At 49.4% G+C, this 22,137-nt stretch overlaps 4 protein-coding genes and 3 pseudogenes across 4 annotated transcripts; 1 reads left to right on the plus strand and 6 right to left on the minus strand.

The window, feature by feature from the left end:
- Positions 1-1,158: 1,158 nt before the first annotated feature.
- On the minus strand, positions 1,159-1,965 carry SAPIO_CDS5176 (annotated as a pseudogene; the record flags this gene model as incomplete).
- Positions 1,966-4,253: 2,288 nt separating this feature from the next.
- Positions 4,254-5,455, minus strand: SAPIO_CDS5177 (uncharacterized protein; the record flags this gene model as incomplete). Its single annotated transcript, XM_016787557.1, has 3 exons — positions 4,254-4,474; positions 4,545-5,163; positions 5,264-5,455. The coding sequence occupies 3 exons, from the start codon at positions 5,453-5,455 to the stop codon at positions 4,254-4,256; spliced, it is 1,032 nt and encodes a 343-aa protein (XP_016642572.1).
- A 1,523-nt stretch (positions 5,456-6,978) lies between these two features.
- On the minus strand, positions 6,979-9,213 carry SAPIO_CDS5178 (annotated as a pseudogene; the record flags this gene model as incomplete).
- Positions 9,214-11,679: 2,466 nt separating this feature from the next.
- SAPIO_CDS5179 lies at positions 11,680-13,083 on the minus strand (annotated as a pseudogene; the record flags this gene model as incomplete).
- Positions 13,084-14,374: 1,291 nt separating this feature from the next.
- On the plus strand, positions 14,375-15,948 carry SAPIO_CDS5180 (Sh3 domain signaling protein; the record flags this gene model as incomplete). The annotated part of the gene is made up of 3 exons (XM_016787558.1): positions 14,375-14,488; positions 14,594-15,025; positions 15,097-15,948. The coding sequence occupies 3 exons, from the start codon at positions 14,375-14,377 to the stop codon at positions 15,946-15,948; spliced, it is 1,398 nt and encodes a 465-aa protein (XP_016642573.1).
- Positions 15,949-16,623: 675 nt separating this feature from the next.
- Positions 16,624-17,812, minus strand: SAPIO_CDS5181 (uncharacterized protein; the record flags this gene model as incomplete). The annotated part of the gene is made up of 2 exons (XM_016787559.1): positions 16,624-17,380; positions 17,445-17,812. The coding sequence occupies 2 exons, from the start codon at positions 17,810-17,812 to the stop codon at positions 16,624-16,626; spliced, it is 1,125 nt and encodes a 374-aa protein (XP_016642574.1).
- A 3,042-nt stretch (positions 17,813-20,854) lies between these two features.
- Positions 20,855-21,911, minus strand: SAPIO_CDS5182 (uncharacterized protein; the record flags this gene model as incomplete). Its single annotated transcript, XM_016787560.1, has 2 exons — positions 20,855-21,397; positions 21,642-21,911. The coding sequence occupies 2 exons, from the start codon at positions 21,909-21,911 to the stop codon at positions 20,855-20,857; spliced, it is 813 nt and encodes a 270-aa protein (XP_016642575.1).
- Between the last annotated feature and the right edge of the window lie 226 nt (positions 21,912-22,137).

Below are 22,137 nucleotides of genomic sequence, written 5' to 3' on the forward strand. Positions count from 1 at the left end.
TATAATATTTTAAATAAAAAATAAAGATTTAAAAATAAAAGTTAAGATTTTAAAAAAATAAATTAAAAAGATAAATAAAAATATAAAATAAAAAAAAGCTAATAATAATAATAATTAGAATTAGTAGAAAAAGAAAAGATAAAATAAAGTAGTAAAAGATATATTAAAAAAATTTAAAAATAAAGAAAAGTTTACTAAAAGAGCTTAAATATAAAAAAAGCCAATAAAAATAATAAAAAATAATAAAGAAAAAGAAATAAAAATATTAGAAATTAAAACCTAGTAAAAAAATAAAGAATAGGTAAATAATAGTAAAATTAAAAAGTTTTCTTTTAAAATAGAAAATAAAGTTATTAATAATAATAACTTATAAAGAAAAGAAAAAGGTATCTATTATATAAATAAAAAATAATAAAAAGTAAAACTAATAATTTTTAAATCTAATACCTACTAGAATTAATTATTATTAATTTTAATTAAAAATAAAACTTTCCTAAGTATAACTAATATATATAAGAAGTATTTCTAATATATATTCTTTAGAAAAGAAAACTAACCTTTACTATTATAAATTACTAATATATAACTATTAAGACTTCTATATTTACTATAATTAATAAAGCTACTTTTAATATTAATAATATTACTATTATAGGAATATTTATTATAATATTATTAGCCTTATAAATAATCTATTAATAGATATTACTTTTAAAGTAAGTAAGTTATATTACTTTACTTTTATAGTTATAAGCTATTATTTATATTTAATAGCTAGGTAGTATATTAAAAGCTATAATATTTCTTAAAATTTTAATAGTTTTATAATTATTATTTTTTTAATTTTTAAAATTCTTATAATTTTAATAGTAAATAATTTATTAATAGATATTTTAATAAATATCTACTTTAAAGTAAATAAGTTATTAATTTCTTACTTTTATAACTATAAGCTATTACTTATATCTAATAATAAAGCTATATACTATAAGCTATAATAAATATCTTTAATTATAGCCTATGTACTAGCTTGGATCTGGTCTGGCCTAGAATGTAGTTTAAAATATAAGCTATTCTGTTCTCCATTTCAGTTAAACCTCAAATTATAGATATAACAGGCCGTCCTCCTAAATTAATAGTAAAAGTAGACCATCTACCTCAAACGACACTGCCGCCTCCTTCTCTAATGTTATTGTCTTCCTCTGTGGCCTTTCCCTCTCCCTCTCCAGCGTTGCCCTCTCCATCTCCAATGTTGCCTGGCCCGATGACTTTGCGCTCGACGGCAACCTGGGCAGTAACCCTGTCCTCTCCTGCCGTGCCCTCTTTCGGTGCGTTCTGATTTGCCCCAGTCTTCTCCGACCTGTCATCCCCGTCCTCGTCCTCTTCTGATACTGACAGGTCCGCTTTTGGGTCTTCCGCTTCCGGGTTGTCCCCTTCAGAGTTCTCAACCCGTACTCCTTCGTCATAGATAGGCGGGTTCATCAAATCGACAAAGAACGGTCGCGGGCCCTTGTCTGCCTTTTCAATCGTCCCGTACCGCTCGGCTACCTTTTGTTCCACCCTCTTGTCACTTCTTTGTATATAGAAGACTTTCCCTCTCCGGGTAGCTATGTAGACTGGCCGATCGAGGCTTCGGCTGATTTCGCTCCGAACGTGTTTTTCGCATTCTTCAAGGAAGAGGTCGTAACAGATGAGTGCCTTATGGCGGTCGAGTAGCTCAATAATGTTCAACTGTATGCTGAAACCGGCGGTCTGTTGTCCGATGTGTTCCAGCATCGCCCTGCTGAGTTTCTCCGCCCGCGATTGTGCCCAAGCAATGGCAACTTTGGAGTGTCGGGAATCGCGGTCGTACTTGGTTTTGAGAAGACACCGCATGGTGAGGTCTGCCGCCAATGTAGCGCGGGTCTCGGCTGCGACTCTGACTTCTGGCATGTCGTTTGCGATGCCGTTGATGGGTGAGGGCATGGAAACCGTGTGGAAAGGAGATGTGATGCGGCTGATGGTGGGTAGAATGCTGGGGAAAAGGACGAGCAGAGCGGCTCGATTCAATAATTCTGCCTGAGGTGACCACATCGCCAAATACCTTCACACTATTCAAAGTTCTCCCTTGTCTATAACCTCGAGACCCAGCTAGCAAGCTTTTATGATTTATCTCCCGTGCTTTGCCACCAGTTGGGATCTGTCTTATGATCCTGGAGAAAATTGCGCTTCACAAGCATCGCGGCTGGGCTTCTTGTGCAGCTGTCTACAAAGAACGGCAGGTCTTTGTCGAACGAGAGAGCTTCCGCCGGCTACAATTACTGGCATTGCGTAGAGGAGTTCGAAGACATGGTTATCCGGCAAAGGGATCTTGTTCGATATATCTACCTGGATATTGAGCTTCCACGATATACCTGTCGCTGTTTTCAGCACACTGAGACATGGTCAGATGTTATGACATCGCCTAATTTTTGGTAGAGCTATTCTGCTGAACCTGCCTTCAGTTCGTAGCACCTGGGTGCACAAATTGTCAGGTATTCGAGCTACACGCCTACACACCCAGCGATTCCGAATACTGGTTTTAAAACTATCATTTCGGTCTTAAACACGAAGATGACGGAGATTTACTCCGAGGCAAGAAGTCGCCACTGGACGGCATGACCCAAATCACGGTTGGGTCAATGGCCAGGAGGTCGAGGCTCCTCCACCGTCAGCTATATCCCGACTCTTTCCCCGCTCCGCTCAAGCGTCCCGAAAACCCTCACTCAGGTTCACGTAGTTACCGAGCTTGTGATTCGTCGACAGATTCGACGTCTGATTTCTCTGGCAGCACTGTGGCTCTTGTGGGTGAGACTCCCTCGATTGGACAGTTTTGTCCACTAGGCGTGGCTTTTTAGCGGCGCTCGTCGAAGTTCATGTAGAATACCGGTATGCTACTGTATCTACTGCCTGTTTGATTGCTATCCAATACCTCCATAAACTACATGTAGCCTCCGCGATCTAGGATGCCCTACTAAGCCACATTAGAGTCTTGCAAGATTTCATCAGCTAAACTTGGACCTTCTAACTGCCAACCTGAACGCAGACCTGTGTTGGTGAGATCCTTCGCGTCGAAAAGCTGTGGCCTCGGAGCATCTTCCTATTTCATATATGATCGATGCTCAACAATTTCTCGATTCCTGTCAGATATCTTATACCTGGCATCCCTTACAATCATTAATACTCACACCACCAGTTCCGAACATGGACAGGTCCTCTAAAGGAGATTTCTATATTATTATGTGACGCGAGTTTAGCCGCGCGAAACATGCCACAGCTGAAAAGTCTGATATTGGGGAGTAGTAAAGGTAGAGAGGCATGTGCAGTCATTTATGGCGGGAAGAGGGCGAAGAAGCATGCGGCACTTATCTGGTGTGGTACGGGGGATCTTGAGCTCAGTCGTGGTGCGGTCGAGTCCTGGCGGAAGGTTGCTTCTGATTCTTGCCACCAATGGACTGGGAACGAAGGGTATAGGGTGTTATCAACTCTCATGATGATGCTATTTACCATCTGCGCTTACCAAGCGGAGTCGTTGATCCAGTATCAATGCCACCAGATACGTCAGGAGGGTAGAATGGAAAGAATGGCCTGACTAGCTAGTGGTTCTGCCTCTTTGATCAATCAGTTTCTCACTAGGGGCGGAATGCTGTCTGGCAATCTCGACGTGCGACTGATGAAAAGGATCTACGAAGACATGGTCGAGTTACTCAAGACGGCTTAAGAGGCGAGAAGCGTAAGGTGATGAGTACCGACCTATTTGTCCTGAGGATGGGGCGAAAGAAGAGGTCAAGTGTACAAAATCTGACTTAATTGTACACCCCATGGGATACTTGTTATATCTTCTGACTATCTCCGAGGGGCAGTAAGGATACACCACTTTCAGGTACAACGGAATGGCCTGGCACACGAAAGGAAATGAAAATAGATGGAGTGCGTTAAGCCATGTCCTCTGGCATACCACTGCTCAGGCCCAGGATCATCCCCGAACCCACCGGATACTCTCTCCGCCCGTTTGGGTTCTGGTATCTGATCCTAATTGGGGACTACAAGTTGAAAATACAAGCCGAAGACGCCAGGTACACTGATGGTAACACCCAGGCCAAAGTTAAGAAAGCGGGATTACTCTCGGGCCATGCGGGAGTAAATTCCCCATCAGTCTCCCAAGGAGAATTCGCCAAATATTCATGGCGAGAAGCTGTGTGGCCGATGGCGATAAGCAGCGTGCGAAATCCGGGTTAAGAAGATAGGGGCAGTGAGGCCGTCTCCGCCAATTGGGCGATGGCGAGGCTTCGATCAACGCCCACACCGAGCTGCTCGTCTCGTGCTTGAGATTGGGTGCAACCGATGGTCTCGCCTGTATCAGGCGCAGTAGTAGAAGACGCCGAGGGTTCGTTGGCGTCACGTTCCAGGGCGGCAAGCCGTGCTGCACGTCCCTCTTTCTTCCGTGGAATCGGTGCTAATATAATGGCAACTCAGGTTAGATGACGGCAACTTCTTCAGATGACGACGCTGGGCCGGTTCCTTACCTCTGCCGTTTTCCTGGACATAAAATCGGCGGAGGAGGCCAACAGCTTCGTCACGACCCCAACCTCCCTCCACCTCAAACCCATGCTCAACATTGCCGCCATCCCCTTGAGGTCTGGCCTGGTCTAAACTCGTTGGAACACTGTTGTTGTGAATGCTGAAGACCCCGCCAGTGCCTCCAAACTTATCATTGACCGCGCCGAAGAATACCTTGCTGATCCTCAGCTGCCTGAGCAGGGAGGCGCACATGACACATGGCTCCACGGTTACGTAGAGGATACACTCCTGCACGATTGATTTATCGACTTCTCGGGAGGGGTGTAGTTTCTGGCCGTACGGGTAGAGATATCCCTGCTCTGGAGACATGCCATGATCTACTGACATCTCGGTCTTGCCTTGTTCCTCTGTCGAACATTCGGAACTGTTAGCATCGCCGACGTGGGTAAAGGCCGCACCCGGTAATCTTGGGCGGGCTAAAAGGGCGGCGAGGGCCATGAACTCTGCGTGACGAGTGCCATTTCGTGTTATGTTTGTGGCGTTCATGCCCTTTGCGATGATAGTGCCGTTGTGGACGAGGACACAGCCCACAGGTGTTTCGTTGGTGCGAAGGGCTAGGCGCGCCTACTCATGGGGATTAGGGATAAGAAATGGAGGCGCAGACGGCCATTCGGGGAAGTGATAGATGGCGCCTAAGCGGCGGTGGCGGCCGGGTGATACGCACCATCTCAAGGGCCTCATTGGTGAAGTTCTGATGAGCCTGTCTCTCCTCTTCGGTCCTTCCAGGGGGGTTCGGCGGCTGTATGGCCAGATTTTTGGCAGGTAGTCCAGATTCCGAGAGAGATAAGTGGGGGACAGCGGCGGAAAGACTGTCGGCCGAAGGCGTACTCTCCTTGAGTCCAGCTGGTTGCGGCATAGCGATAACTGTCTGGCCCGTCTGCTTCGTTTGATCGGTATGATGTCTAGCTGGTAAGGTAAGGGATGTTTGGCTGCCAACTGGATGCGTTGGAACATCAGAACTGCCAGAAGATGCTCCTATGGAGGGTTTTGATCGGAGAGATGAAGATATGAGCCGCAATTTCCTCGGGACGTGGGCGAGGAATAGAGTAGCGGATGCCAGGACACTTTTCACCTTGAGGTGTGCGGGTCGTGGTTGCTGCTGCCCGGCCCCCCTGGGCTCCACGTTCCTTCTTTTTTTGGCCATGTCTTATAATGAATATTGTATTCCGGCTGGCGGCTGTAAGAGCTCTTGCAGGGGATAGAACAAAACAGCCTTGAGGAGGAGCTTTGAAGGTGAAACTGAGAGACCAAGGGCCAGAATGCCACCGAACCTACGAGAACATCGGGTATTACCTTCGGCTTCCTTGTCTTTGCTCAAAGCGATCTCGCTCCAAGCCTGCAGTTTTCAGCTGGCTCTAGGAATGCTCGAGGGCCCCAAAATTCCGAGACGCCCTCAGATCCAAATCCACAGCAGTGTTTTGGCAGGCAGATTTCGAGATGGGCTTGTTGTTGCTAATGAGAAGAGTTTCCCGATAGCTGATGCCTTCCTGGTATAGAATTATATCCCCCGTAACAAAACAAAGCAGCCCTGGACGAAGAGATTTCTGCTACAATTAAAACCAGGGATTTCTATCTCTGTCCCATTGGCGAATTCTATTGAGAGCAGAGGGGAGAATGAATGATAAAACCAAATGTCGTCTGCTTAGAGCTTAGAGACGAAGTCACTCAGCAGAATTTTCCGCCACCTGCTCTAGTTGTTAGCTAATAATCTAGATCTAGTTTGGTATCCTGAGGTAAAACTACAGACAATAATGTCCAAAGTGCTGTCAACTGACTGAAGTTAGAAATGAGAGCTCCTGTGTTTTGAAACTTGTACTGGGGTCTTTTCCAAAAAAAAGAAAAAAGAACATAACAATGAAAAGACTGTGAAAGAAGGTGGAGTTACTAGATACTCCTTTAAGCTCAATAGCCCGGTCAAATCCTTAAGAAAAACAGACAGCTTATTGTTACTAGAGCATCTATCAGGTACGAAAATGGGCTTATAGAGCTTGCGGTAAATATTGAAGCATTGTAAATAAAGGCTGAAAAGCTAGATAAAAATACATAACAAGCAAAAAAAGAATCTGCTTTATGGTGACACAACAGGGCCATGACTTCAAGTTGGAACTTTGAACTTCGAAGTACGCTGCGCTGTCTGCGCTTGTCTGCAACGGGTTAGGTAAGCCACCTGTTAATGCAATATCAACCCTGTATTAGAATAACCTCATTAATCCAATATCCTACATCCAGACTGTACGGGACACCAATCTCGTTCATGATGTGAGACGGTGGGCACAATTCGCCGGTTCTAACTATCTCGTGAAGAGATCCGAAATTCGAGAAACAAAAGCGTAAGACATGGGTTGTTGACACATCATACCCCACATGACGGACCCGGTACTAGAACAGACAACCTGAAGACCCTGCCACAACTGGCGCCCACAACGACGGGACAAGACATCTCATTCGCGGGTTGGTGGTCTTGACAGCCTTGTCATCCCGAAGAATCCTTCGGGACGTGTGTGAGAATGTAGGGGTGAGAAGCAACGGTAACAGTCGAAACAACTGTGAGGCACCTGAAGGAACAATCAGGCTAGAGCAAGACGAGACGAAGATGAGGATGGCGAGAATTCCCATCGTGACTATCGAAAGGGTGGTCGACCGAAGGAGGGAACTACTCTTTTCTTGGGCCGGTATTATTGCGCTCGCCGCAATAACAGCGGATGTCTTGCGTAGATGGTCTCGGGAGTCGACCCTTTCTGATATGTACATATCTTGTACGTCACTCGGAGATTCGAGTGTGGGTGCGGAGGACGCTGGCATCTCGACAGGATCCGCTGCCCGAACAGGTGTGGAAAGAAGGTCGGGTGTCAGTTCTAGACGGCAACTGTCTTCGCTGGCTTCCAGGGCCGTTGGGCAACGGGTAAGATGCTGCACACCGGCGGTTATGTCGCACTCATCTAGGTGGTTACCAGAGTCAAGTGGATCATCCGGAATGGAGTGTGTGGGGTTGGAGACATCTGCTGCTGAGCAGTGGTTGACGCCTGCGTTGGTTCCCGTTGTGGCCGTCCCTCTCAATGATCGGACTAGGAGAATGGAGGCCATGTCATCAGGTTGGGCATGAGGTCGGGATTGTTGATGGTAGATGTCGGTATCCAAAGTTGGTTCCGTGGGGGTCAAGGGGGCAACTTGTCTGCCATATGTCTCACGCAAGATCTGGACAACGTTCGCCTGGAGAGGTGTAGGGAGGCATTCGGGGTCGGGAATATTGGCCGAAGCTCCTCCTGAAATCAGAGATGACGCCGGCCATGATGCGTCTCTCAGGACCCATGAGCGGACACGAGTGGTGACCTGGGACTCATCGCGATCAACATAATGATCGCTCGAACGAGGAACCAGGCTAGATGGAGGTTGGGTACCGAGGGCGTCGGATGTTTCGCCATCAGTCTGTTGGAATTCTGGCAGTGAAGTCTGAGGGAAATTAGTATCAAATACAGGTTCGACATCTGGCACGCTCGACCTGGGGGAGTAGAGATCGAAGTCCGTGTAGTAATGAGGAGTGTCGTTCTTGTCGAGGTATGGGAGCGTCGGTGAAGGCAATGTCGTCTTTGCCGCCAGGTCGCCGGGATCTCCGAATGGGACCGCGGTAAGGGATGGCTGCGAACCAGTGAATGGAATGAACGCCTCAGGGTCAGGGAGAACATCAAAGCTGTCCAGAACAGCTGGATCAAGGAGAGGATCGCCAAACGAGGCAAACTCATTCCAGGCGGGATCGAAGACGTCGATTGGTGTGGGAGAGTCGGCGCTGGGGCTGACACTTGGCGGCGGAACCGAAGGAGGGAGCGGGGAAGGTGAGGCTACCGAAACCAAGGTTTCAGGTCTAGAGATGATGTGTGAAGCTTCGGGCACCGTAGTATTGTTCCCCGCCCTTAATTTCTTGGTTTGCCTCAGGGACGATGACGTTGGCCGAAGACTGACACCACCCGCACTTCGGTGGCTCGGATCGCAGCGAACCTTCTTCCGCCTACACGAGTCACACGCCTTGATGATGCGCATCAAATGCGCGTGATCACGCTGCTCCTTGGTCTTACACCCGCGCGGTGCACTGTTCGTGACATCCCGGCCGTCCCTGGTAAGGATTTTCATCCCAGGAAGATGGGAGAAGTCACCGAGTTGATGATGAGACGACGCCGGGCTCCGGTGAGTTGTTGACCGCGGATGCCTGCGAGAGGAGGTCTGGGACGTTGTGGAAATCAAGGGGGGGGAGGTGTTAGAGGCGCTAGTTGAGCAGATAGTCGGGCCCCAGGACCAGGTGGGGGCAATCGGTGAGGCTGTGAAGCTCGAGCCGTACCCAGAATCCTGAAGACTGCTGGGAGAGCTGGCAGAGGATGGCAGCGGGCAGTCAGGAACCTGATAGAACTTGATGCTCTGGCCAGTGCACCTGTAGTTCTCCAAAAAGTCTACGGATACGGCGGCTCGCTTCTCCTGCATGGATGCGGGACAAGGGAGATAGGCATCCATCAGGCTGTCCAGTTCGGGAGTACCTAGGCTGGGGTGGAATTGCAGCGGGCACCCGAGGGCTGTCTGAAAGACGTAGAAGCCTTGAGGGCTAGGAGATTGACCGAAGTGAGCCATGCTAAGTAGGGGTATTGGAAATCCAAGGCCTAACAAATATGGTAAGAGTGAGATAGATCTGATGGGTCATTGATCTATATCGGCATACCTAGATACGAAGTGGAGGGATGAAGTAGATCGGCTGCTGCCACTGAATGCTCAATGGACTCGCGGGAGTTGCAGAAAGGGCTCCGTGGAAAATAAATTTTAAAGATGATGGAAGATCGAGAAGACGTAAAATGGAGCGGATCCGTGACGGGATACGGAAGACTTTAGCTCAGAGCAATGCTCTCTGACTAGGGCATATACGATGCCGGCGGAATGATACACGCAAAGAACTTCCCAAAAATGGAGATGGGGAGAGTCGTTTCGAGGGAGGACGGATCAGAGAAAAGGTTGGTGAATTATTACCAACGGGATGACGGACGATGCCTGGTATTTCAGTGCTTTCGATGTCCAACCTGTTCTTGATCGATTACACGAGATCCCCTGGAACTTGGGGAGGGCTTGCAGCGCTTGGCATGGCTGAGCACAAGTGCGGGACGATGAACCACGCTAATCCATTTCCGGCTCGCCGAGATTGAGTGCATCCTATTGGGCCGCGCCTTTTTCGACTTTATCCTGTTACTGGCCAGAGCTTTTTCTCGCCGGGTGACTCAATGCTGCATCAGATCCGGTTCAAGAAGGACGAATGTCAGCTGCGAAAGTACTTGTCAATGTATGAGGTGCTCCTCAATCGTTTTCATCGAAGTCGTAGCTTCATGGGGATGGGACAACCGTTTCCCTCGGCACCCCATGCAGGTCTACACTACGACGAAGAGATGAGAATGCGGGGACAAATTAGGTACGAAATCGTTTGATACAATCCGTTGATACCCACAAGAAGCCTTGAATTGCTGGAAACTTGGAGGTGAGGCGATGAGAGACTTGGCCAAGGCGCCCCCCTGTTATGAGCTGACATTCCAGTGCAATCTACGAAGTACAGAGTATTTCATGTAATCCTACTTCACCTCATGAGAAAATAGTGCATACTTTGAGGTGCGATGCGAACAAAGTACCCTAAACTCGTAGAATACGATTCGGTCGGGGGGTACCTTCGTATACACTACCTGCTATGCAAGTACCAGTCAGATCCCTTTCTCGGCCAATAAAGTGAAGAGGTGCAGATGATCAGTTTAATCTAACCACTCCCTCCCACTGTGGCTGGTTTGTGGGAGTGAGGCTTTACTCCTAACCTAAAATGGATTGGCCCAAGGTGGCAGTGCTGCTGTTTTCATCGATCCATTCCCTCTGCGCAATGCTGGAGCAAATTGGATGGGGTCAAACAACTTTTTAAAACCAAACCAAATTCCGCAGGCAGGACAAGAAGCATCAGTCTCCAGCTCTTAGCATATTAATTGATCATGTGTCTTGTTCAATCCGTGATCACTCCTTGTTACGTGAATGTCCTTGGGGCGCGCTACGGCTAATGCCGGCGACATTGGATTTCCAGTTCGCCTGGTGGCGGGGACTACTAACAAGCGGCACGACAGATGACAGATGATCAACAAACACGCTTGTCGAGAACTTCAACAACATTGGGACCTTCTCACCATCGTGACTTCTTGCCATTGGTGCTTTGATGAAGGTGAGGACCTGCCAAGGGCAGATCCGTAAGGTCCTTCACTGATACGTTTAGAAGCACCCGTTTTTCGCTACTCGTTAATTCTATGCTAAGCTTAATTCCATTCTCATCTATCAGGGGGCTTTTAAAGATATCTGCTTCTCCAATGTGACTAACAGTCCGGGCCTAGGTTCTCCATTGGTCCCTACCAGAGGAAGCTATCAAGTTGCAAGCCTGTTCACCCGTACTTCGCGTCATATCATGTTCCTCATACCCTTCCATATGGACTTCTAACCTCGAATGTTTATGCGCGGCTTCACAGCTGTGCCGATCAACTGGCCTGAAAATTGGGTAGGCTAAGACGTGCGGAATAAAACGACTCTGAGTTAGGTCCCACCGCTATTCCCGACTCTCAATCTCAGTGAAAACTAAGAGTTCACAAGTGCTGCTTGTGGTCTGTAGAACCGGAAAGGTCAGGTGTTGACAGCCCGGGGAGCGGTACCGTCCACAATTGGAGACTGAATTTTAGGACGATTTGGCTCCGAGCGAAGGATATTAGCGAGACTAAGCATCAGACTGTCGAGTCTAGTAAGTATGAAGAAGCCACCTTAGAGAACATGGATGCTGAGCCGTGGCGGAATGCCGAAAAGTCTGCCGCCAATCGAGTCTCTTATAATTTGCTACTTCTTTGGCCTGTTGATAATGGAAGCAATCAGGCAGACAAGGTAGCATATCGAAGAGAAGCCGAGGATAAGAGAAGGAACTCTCGTACTCGGACTAAGGACTGCGCCAATCCGTGAAATTATTCCGAACTTTGGTGAAAACGCCTCAAGGACCGGATTGTCTCCTGCTAGAACAAGTAACATATAACAGTACAGGCGCCGTTACGTTTCTTGCGTTGGCCGTCCCTGATCTAAGAGGTCGTGTGCCTCGCGGCTCCACGGCCCGCCTTTGGGACCAAGCCGATCACTTCTTATCAGATTCGAGCTTTCGGCGGGGCCACTCGAGAGGAGATTTCTTTCCACCCCACCGATTCCGGGTTGCACGGCCTCTGTACAGCTCAATTTTGGAGAGGCCTTCTGAAAGTCGAGTCGCTCTGACCGGGATGGTTGATTGCGGCTCTGGATGTCCGCTCTAGACGGGGCCTGCTCGTCGCGCGTATCCTTATTTGGAACCCTAGATACAGGGTCTTCCGCGGTTGCGATAGGGCATTGCGTTACGGCTTGCGAGCGTTTCTTATGCATCGCCACCTCAGACAAGGGGGCTTTGGAAATTAGCAGTCCACGCTTCTGGAAGGACCTAAGCCGCAGCTCTGCTGTTGGCGCCTTTGAAGGGCCGGAGCGGACAATCGATATCGTCTGACGGGCGCTGTGGGCGATCCCCAGTCCTGGAGTACGTCTCGGTTGATCACCCCTCAAGTCGGACTTGGCTGGGATTGTTCTGCCCGCATGATTCGCTCCTGATCCTCCAGCCGGCTCGGATGGGAGAATTTCGCCTCTCGGGGCGGTGCCACTGTGAACGCAATCCGGCGCTACCGACACTACCTGGTCAGTATGTTGTAAGCCCACCGATTCCTGTCGTACAGGCTCTTTTTCGTTCTCGCACTTCTTGGCGCCCCGCCCATCCGTTCGGGAAGATTTCAAAGACGATATGGGAGTTTCGCTTGGCACCGAACCGAACCTATTAGAATGAAGACCTGCCGATGACGGCGCGACCAGAGATCTGAGTTCCGCTGGTCGAACTTGGATCATACTGGAAGACGACTCTCCAGACGGCCCCTGGTGTACCAAGACAACAGAACTGCTCGGCTGACTTGAGAGGTTAAGCGGGGCACCAAATAGGCTTGTGGCGTAAGAGCTCTTTCGGAGTTGGGCAGAATTGAGCCTCATCCGCTTGTGGGGAGGGGTTGCAGGCTCTTGAATAGGCTCTCGCTGGAGAGCTTGGCGTTTCTCGAAGGGAGAAATGGCCGAGATAACAGCTCGTCCAAGTTGCCGACCAGGGGTAGACAGGATTTTCTGCAGAGAGGAGCCTCTGGATCGTGAGAGAGGCGTCGAATCATGAGCTGGATCGTTCTCAAAGACTAGCGTGCGCGCTTCGGGGGCCTGCGCCACAGGTCTCGTCCGCTTCGCAAATATTTCAGAGAGATCTTGCTCCTTTTTCCCCATTAATTCAGAGACCTGAACAATAACACCTCCCCTGTCCAATTGCATCTCATCTCCATCGTAAATGGCATCGGCCCCACGCCAATGGGTATCGCCAATGAAGTTTCCATCTTGGTCGTACACCATGACGCGTTGATTAAATGTGTGAAATGTGAGGCGACCATCTTGCCACCGTTTCCGTTTTCGCTTGAGGTCATGGGTAAAAAGGCATCTGAAATCAAGTACTGTGGCAGTCTTGGGCGTCACCGGACATGGCGTAGCCGGAGTCATTTGAGGGGTCGCAGCCGCATGGCCTTAGTGGCAAGAAGATTAGATGAGTTTGGCCGGAGCTTTGGAAGTAGATAGAGATGATGGGAGGGAGCCGGTGTAATGCGTGGTCTTTGCAAGTTATTCGAGAGCATCATGACAAAGGGGACGTATCATCGATGCAAATGAGATGTTTGGGGAGAAAGAAGCGCGTCTCCAAGAGTGGTGCAATGTGGGGCACACAGACCCATCGCAAGAAGGCAACGCGGCGGTCTGAACGCCAAATCACGTGATTGACACCGCTAGACCATCGAACGTTGGCTGCGAAGGCAGCACACAGCTGCAGTCATCTTCAGACGGTTGGGGCCACGTTCGAAGCATTAGTTTACCTTGTAATACAAAGCAGTCTACCTCAGTACTCTACTAAACTGGTTAGTTTAGATCTTGCTCATGACGTCAATTGATCTCGCTCGAAATGTGTCGCAGACAAGTCAACTAAACTAAACTAGTTTGCAAACACTCAATTTGCTGGGAATTATTTGACATTTGACAGCACGGTCTATCAGTCTCCAACATAAACAGAGAGTGTACACCACTGTACTGGGGTAGTACTAGTACTTCTGTTGGTGTGAATGTCGGGCAGTGGCGCCACTATTACTACGAAGTACTTGTTTCGAGTCAAGACAGAGGGTCAAAGGCGACCAGCAAATGAGTTTTCCTTGTCGGGTTTGGGAGGGGGGCGAGCCATGCTCCATATGTGTTTACTTCCCTCTTCCCTGAGTCCTTGAACTCGTTCGAAGTGACGTTCAATTCCAATGCTGCATGCAATCAATTCAAATTGACAGCCACTCTTGATTCTTAGATCCCGCTCTTCTTCCCTCCTGTTGATGGACCATCTCCCTCTTGTGCCTCTTCTGCAGTTGCTCCAAGCTCCAAGGCACGACCCAAGTTACGGTGCATTATAAATAGCTCCGCCATTGCAGTGCCAGATCCCTTCTTCTCATCATTCCCTCGTTTGATTTTAATCCCTTTCCAAGTGCCACACTCGAATTTGAGGAGCCAGGGAAAAAAAAAAGTGCATTGCTTGGTTTCTTGTTGAGCACTTCAATACACGTTTTGCTACGAATCTTTTCTCTTCGGAGCCAAGTGGCTTCTTCCTGCCTCCATCACAATGAATTCCATGACAAGGACATTTGGAAAATTCATGCATCGTAGCCCTGGCGATAACGCCCGCGTGTCTGTTTTGCTCAAGGACTACGAGGACGTCGACAGGCTCCTAGCCAAGGTACGCGCGTACAACTCCTCACATAACTTGTTTCGGAGACGGAACACTCCGGCTCATGCTTTAGAATTGCGCTAATGCTTCCATCTCCTACCTATCTTGGAATAGTTGGTCGAAGAGGCAAGATCTCTCCGGGATGCTTGGCATGGAATGGTCATGACCCAATTGGGGGCAGCATCCGAATATGTCACTCTCTACGATCCAATTGTCGGGGCGTCAGACGGCCACGGTCGCCGCGCTGAGCCTACGCCAGAGCCGCTGCTGATTCGATCGTTCAATCTACGACAAGCGTATGCAGATATCAAAGATGATATGGTAGCAGAGTTGTCGGCATTCGAGGCCGGAGTTGTTAAGCCCGGAAGCGACGCCCGTGATGCTATACAACCGATCCGTCGGACGATCAAGAAGCGGGAAAACAAACGGCTAGATTATGAGAAGCAACAAGAAAGGGTCAAAAAGCTGCAGCGCAAGCCCGGAAAGTCGGCCAAAGAAGATGCCCTAATGCATAAGGCTGAAGAGGACCTCGATCGTCTTTCAGAGGTACGACGCCCCGTGCGAGCTGTGGCATGTTAATCGATGCAAAGGCTAATCCCAAGATGCACCATCCACAGGAGTTTACCATCGTTGACACCCATCTCAGGGAGTCTCTTCCGCCCGTTATAGAAGCCTCGTTTAGGATTGTACCTCCTCTCCTGGCCACCATAATCTCCATACAGAATCGTCTGCTTGGTCTGGCCTACACCGCAGTACATCACTACTGCTTAGAAAACAACTTCCAATCCCCATCACCGCCGATGGATATTGTCATATCTGACTGGGAAACGGGATTTCGGCCTATCCAAAAGGAAATTGAATCCCTTGCAATAATCAGAAGTGGTCGCGTGATTCTGCAGCCCATGAAAGTCGGAGAGGAGCGAAGCAGGAGCGTCCCAGTATCCGCAACGAAAGGAGACACAAAGAACGGCGTTACTCGTTCCACACCAGGACCTATACCGGCCAGCGGGCCGCCACGACCGAGGCTAATCCCCCACTCGCCTTCAGGGTATCATGGCCCTCCTCGTCAACGCAGCCCAGCCCCGACCAGCACAGTCGTTGGGTCCGGGGTGGCTACAGATTTCACTGTCGCAACGGGACTGAGCGATTCCTCTGCCGTTAGTTCGCCGGGGCCGAGAGTTGCCGCTGACTACTTTGGGCATGCTACGGCACGTACGTCTTCCACGATTGCGAATGTCGCGGCTAGAAAAAAGCCGCCGCCTCCCCCTCCGCCCAAGAAGGTTACCTTAGTAGAAGAGTTCGTCGTTGCCTTATACGACTTCTCCGGGCAAGGGTCCGGCGATTTGTCATTCCGCGAAGGTGACTTGATCAAGGTCATCAAGAAGACAAAGACAGACCAGGACTGGTGGGTTGGGGAACTAGGAGGAGTCCGGGGGAGCTTTCCAGCCAACTATTGCAGGCTTACGTAGCTGGAAATTTCATCTAGGCCTTTTTTACCGTGCGCGTAAAGTTTAAACTCTATTATGGACGATGAACTCGACTTCCGAGGAAACCCTTGGCATTATGTAGCTACTAATCTGGTACCTCGGTTGTTTATCGTGGCTGGAGAATGAAGTTGAGTTAAGAAGCGCGTGAAGCCTCGACTCAAATGAGTTGACCCATGAACATGTTCCTGGGTTTGCATGTTCATTCTGATTCATGCATGCTCTATCAATCCTCTCCCTTCCATCGATCACGAAGAAATGAAGACAGCCCCCCGCGTTCAACACACTCCAATATGGGAGGTAGACATCCCTTACACTACATACCAAATGCAGTCAAACGACAGGTATTGTAGGGCATGTGCGAAGAATCAAATCAGGCAAGCACGAGGAAACGGAAGTCATATACAATCGTTGTCTATTTCATGAGTGCGTTATAAATCTACACGTATGGCCTGCAATGCAGTCGCTATAATATCAGTTCCCGGAGAGTGAGTGTGTTTAGCCAATCGTCGAAAAAGGAAGAAGGGTTTTAAGACAAGGAACCGAAGAAATAGAAAGGAGAGAAAAGACGAGGACACAACCCATCTTAACCACAAACTGCATTTTGCCATCTCATAGATTACAGCTAAATGCCGACTAGTCTTTGAAGGCCACGAGACGCTAGCACGCCGGAGAAGCCATATATGACCCCGGTGCCGATCGCATTCGCTCTTCGGAGGCCATTGCACGAGAGCAGTCTGCATCCCGAGTTGTATTTTCAACCGCGTGCGGATCCCGTCCTTTATCGAGATATGAGCCATCCGTTGCCTCTAGATCCATGGGTGTAACGGGGCCAGGACTTCCCAGGGGTCTTAGGCGGGGGGAGAGCGGGTTTGTGGCAGGTGCGCCGGCCGGCAGCCCGGGAACCGGAAAGCCTGGGAGCTTCAGAGTTGAGTTCTCGCCGCTTCCCAGCACTTTCCTCGCCGCTAAGGTGGCCTGGGCAATCATGTCCCGCTGGTACTGCTGAAGCTTCCTTTTTGCATCTCCCTCGTCTCGCACTCTCGGCGACTCGCTAGCTGAGCTAAGTAGGGTGGGGACTTGGGAAACGGACTTGGTGGCAATCCCGGATGTAATGGGGACAGGAGGTCCGTGGTGGTGACGCATTCTATTTTCGTAGTTGGACGGGTAATATTTTCCCATAGGTAACGAGCTGCCGTGGATGCCACTCGGGACGTAAGAGGTGACTAAAGAGCTAGTTGGCGGTGCTGTGCCATGTTTAGGGGCATCGCCGGCCAGCACGAAGGAGGGATTTCCAGAAGCCTGGGCCCCTTGCCCCTGGTTCACAGGAGACGGAGATCTAGGTTGGGACTTGTGAAGATGAAAGGGATGTGGGCGGTGAAGACGCGAGGCTGGGTCTTCGTGAAAGGGAAAATATCCGCTATGTTAGACGCGTTAGTCTTTGAGGTGTATCGTTGGAGTCGCCAGACGAGGATTTGATTTACCCAGGAACATCCCCTCTTGCTGAGAGAGGAGCGGGCGGCGTGGCCGCATTTGTGCGGCGCCCTTTTGAGGGAAGAATTGGCAGCCCGAAGGACACTTGACCCGCATCATCAGATTCGGGAGGCTGTGACATCCCACTGGTGGCAGTGGGGTCGTGGGGACTGCTGCTGTGCCTAGGTCTATCCTCTCGGCCAGGGGTGTTCGCCGCAGAGAGGACAAATGGCTCAGGGTGGTCTTCGTCTTGGTCACCGATATCCAGGTCCGGGGAGCTGGATGATGTGCGTGAACCGTCGAAGAGTTTCAAAAGTGGTCGATGGGGCCCAAGTACACGAGGGGTCGATATGTCGCGGGGTCGTGGGTAGTTAGACATTGTTGAAGGCAGAGGCCGGCTCTCCTGGGATTTGATGCGTCACGACTTATGGTGGGCTTAATACTCCCCAATGAAAATTAGGAAGTTCTGGCAGCATTAAAAAAATCCCCGGATCCCGAACACCAGGCAAATACACTCGAGTTGAAGGCGCTTGTTCTATATGTGACATTTGAAGCTGCGGCGAGTTAGAACTTCCCAGTAGGGCAGGACGAGGCCAGTCCTCTCTTGCGGGTCACACGAAAGGGTCCCAAATATAGTTTCTTTGGAGCGACAAACCTTGCAGTTCTTCAAGGGACTAGAAGAAAGTAGGGGAGATTGCCTGCAGGTTTCATCAAAGAAAGGAAGACAAAAGAAGAAAAAAAGGGTTCTAGATGATCGCACGAAATATCCCAGCAGGGCTCAGTTTGGGGCGGAAACCACGGTTCTATGTTCCTGGGGTTGGCTGGTATTAGATGCCTTCAATGTTGAGTTGTTTGGAGATTGAAGACAGCTCGGAGTCGGCACTGAGGTGAAGGCAGAAAGAAGATGCCAGGAGAATGATGTTACTGTTGTTGGGTAGCCCATCTGTTTCCTTCCAGTACGTACTTGAAAGTGCCGTTGCCAAGTGTGGTGGGCGGGGGTGGGTCTTTGCCTCCGGGTGCTATCTTTGAATGGCCCTTTGAATTGTATTGATACTGTATCGAAATCCAAGTTTCCCCCAAAAAGACACATCACTGATGACAAGGTGCGCCACCCACCATTGTTTACATTCCATCAATGTACATGAACGGGGTTTTGCTCGCAGACAACGGAGGGTTCACAAGTGGACGTTGAAATGACCCCACACGGACTGTACAGGCTCGGCGCCGGTGGAAACAAGATGAATTTGAGAGGGTGGTGGGGTGTCCAGAAGGCTAATAATAGCCAACGATTGAATGAAAGGTTCCACTTGTGTGGCTCGTGAGAGAGAATGAGAGAGAATGAGAGAGAGAGAGAGGGGAAACGATAATTACTTGATGAACCTCCCACCCCCCAAAAAGAAGCAAACAAAACCATCGGCCGTCTCCCCTTCTCATCTTAAGGAAGAAGAGTTGAGCCTTTGAGAGAATCCGATCCATTACTTTGGACAAGTAAACTAGTTTAGTTCTTGAACCCCCGTTTCAACCATTGCGTCATAGTCATTAGAAGGGGTGGGTCCATTGACAGGTACAATCAAAATTGCACCCGATATCCTGGCAAGGGAACTTGCCCGCGGCGTCGCCTGGTCTGTCCACATTAATTGATCTGAAGCACCTGCAAGTATGAAGGTACTCCATACTTATTATACCAAGACGAGTCAAGTCATTCGAATGTTGTCTTGGTGGGGACCACAATATCTTGCGAAGCAGAACAAACGTTAGCAATCAAGTACGAAGTCCAGCATGAAGAAAGGGCTCTTATTCTAAACTTCTGGCATCTGGCTTTTTAACCATCGTCAACGCTCTCAACGCTCTCTGGCGTGCCTGGGAATACAGGAGTAGTACAAGGGCGAGGCCTGGCCATAGTCTGGTAATCCACATGAAATTTACACTGAGAGGAAATGACGCCAAGTCGATTATTCCGTTCTCTTCCGTATGACATGTCAATCGATTAATAAATACCTTTGCTTACTTCGCGATGGAACGGGTATATGAGAGGCTACGCCCACCCTTTATACTAAATACACTCCTTAGGATCGCCCAGCTTTGTCCCAAAGTCTCCTGCTGTTAGTAGAGCTTGGCTCGCCCCGTGAAACGGCTCCTGCGCTCTCTATGACCCAACCAATACCCTAGAGCTGCCAGCGTCGCCACGAGCCAGAGCAGAGCACTGACCAAGTCAATCCATACAGCCACTTTCATGCGACGGATAACATCGTCATTGTCGGCGGCCTTGTTGATATACATCTGTAGGAGTCAAGTAGTCAGCTTCAGTCCCAGGTGGGAATACGTCCACGGTATGTAGATATCAAAGGAAGAGGACCCTGTCCACGAGACGAGGATAGCTACCACTCCCGTGTCGAGATAGAAACGAATCGTCAAGAATAGGGAGGCTTCCGAACCTTGCCAAAGACACCAAATAACGATATCCAGAGGATAAAGAGCATCAAATTCCATATCCAAATGGCCATGAAGCGCAGGAAGAAGGGAAGGAGATAGAGCAGAGTTGTCAAGGCCGACAGGCCAGCGACAACTTCTGCGAAAATCCATCGACTGTCTCCTGCCCCGTCTGCTAGGTCCGTGCCATATAAAGCTGCCACTACAATCGCGAGGATTAAGAGGATGATGTGGAGGACCGAAAACGCAATGTAGCTTGCGCCGAGGCTGAAGACGCTCATCTCGAAAAGGGAGGGGGGAGAGACACAAAGATGGCTTCAGTAGTTTCTGCTAATTGCTATGCAAGAGGTCGGGATGCAAATGAGCTCGTGGTATCGAGCTTGGGGAAGGTCTCAGCTTTGTCACTGAGAAAAAAGAGAAACGCGACTGGCACAAGGGGGACCTTCTGCGCTCGAACGACCCGGTCCTTGTGGTTCAATACCTGCGCAATCCTACGAGTAGGTAGAACGTAGAAATTTGGACGACAGAATTTGTGTGAGCAGGTTGGGGCATTGAATGAAATTGACGAATTCATCCCAAGAAATCCCAAGACATTAGCGTATGATGCCCAATTTGCCAACTTGAATTGAACATCGATGTAATTAATACTGACACATTCAATTGCTGGCCACCAATAGGTCCGGTTTAGTGCATAAACCTAGTAGTAAATGTGTACGAAGTACGAAGTATATCACCTTGGGATGCACAATCTCAGCGATCCGTTTTTGTACGAATTACAGTTGTATTTGTACACGGCGATCAAAAGAAACGCCATACATGCTTTCGTTCTACAGACAACTGATGAGGGTCTAAAAAGCGCTAAGAGTACAGGTCGATAATACATATATACGGCCGAGAATATGGGCAACCCTCCAAAGTTCTTCCTTGTAGCCAAGCCAGGCTGCACGGGCGACCAACAGGGCATCATCCCCTCTTCAGACGACGTCCTCGATCACGGTACTTGAGTAGGGATCTTGACCTTACCCCTCTTCCGGTCATCCAATGGAGCACCATATCTCCAGCCCACAGCATGTCTAGCCCGGCCGGTCGTCCCTACCCGCTCCGAGTCAAAAGACTGAATGCGAAATTCAAACCGGTCCGAGTTGATCTTCATGGTCCTGGCGGCCTCGCGCCTAGCATTTTCTTCCGCTTGCCTTACCAACTCCTGTTCGGACTGCTTCGCAGCCTTAATGAATTTCTCTGCGCTGCGCGCCCTATTCCCACCAGCTAATACATCCTTTACCATCTCAATGAGCTCAGGATGCTGCGATCTCTCTTCGGCTGGGAGCATGGTCCTGTGGAAAGCCTTCGCTGCGTCTCTTCGTGTGAAATGCCGCGACTCCGACGTGGGAAGAAACACTTGTTGCATCGTATAACCGTGAACATGGATGTCGTTAATTGGTTCGTGCGTTGGCTTTGGGCCGCTCGCCGGGTACGACGTCTTGGGCAGCATATTCAAAATCGCTTTCGAGTACGGCTTGGCCAGGCGTTTTCCCTATAGGTGCCAGAGAGGCGGGTTAGCTTTATAGCTACTACTGCCTGCTGTAACGAGGGGATCTGGCATTGAAGGGGTCTCGGTCGGAGAGTATCAGAGAGGCTCGCAACTTGTTTGTAACCATGCATACAGCGTATAGTCTTCAAGACTAATCGAAAAATATTGAAGCAGTTCATCATTGGATTGGAAATGAGAAACCCAAAGAATTCAAAATGGGATTGAAAGAAATGGGGAATTCTCTTACCTCAGATATCCACCGCTTTTCCACCTCTTTCAGTCGTACAACTGCGGCAACGCGCCTGACGTCGACACCGAGATCCGCCGATACCACCTTCAGCGCCTCGCCGTTTTTCTTAACCCGCCGCCATATTAATTCTCTTGCGTCTTCATCTAGTACAGGCTGGCTTCGGAAGAGAGGATTTTGGGGAAACGGCTGATCATTGCCGCCGAGATAGTGAGGGTTGTTCGGCTTTTTGGTCAAGTCTCGCTCTAGCGTCTTGAGCCATTCGAACATTTCCCTACGTTGTCGGCTCACTTCATTATGGCACCGACTAGTCGAGAAAGGGCGAGCCCTTGCCAATGCTCTCGGAAGACATCCAGCGGCATGCTGAAATACCCTCCCTGTCGGGTTCGGCGACATCGTGAACAGGCAACTTCGGGGCTCCGAAAGGTAGGCGACCAACCCTTTTAGCCGGAGTGAAATAATGCCACCCGGCGAGGCATTCAGGGGAAGGATGATG

Source organism: Scedosporium apiospermum (genome assembly GCF_000732125.1).
Source record: "Scedosporium apiospermum strain IHEM 14462 chromosome Unknown SEQ_SAPIO_0098, whole genome shotgun sequence".
Classification (NCBI taxonomy): domain Eukaryota; kingdom Fungi; phylum Ascomycota; class Sordariomycetes; order Microascales; family Microascaceae; genus Scedosporium; species Scedosporium apiospermum.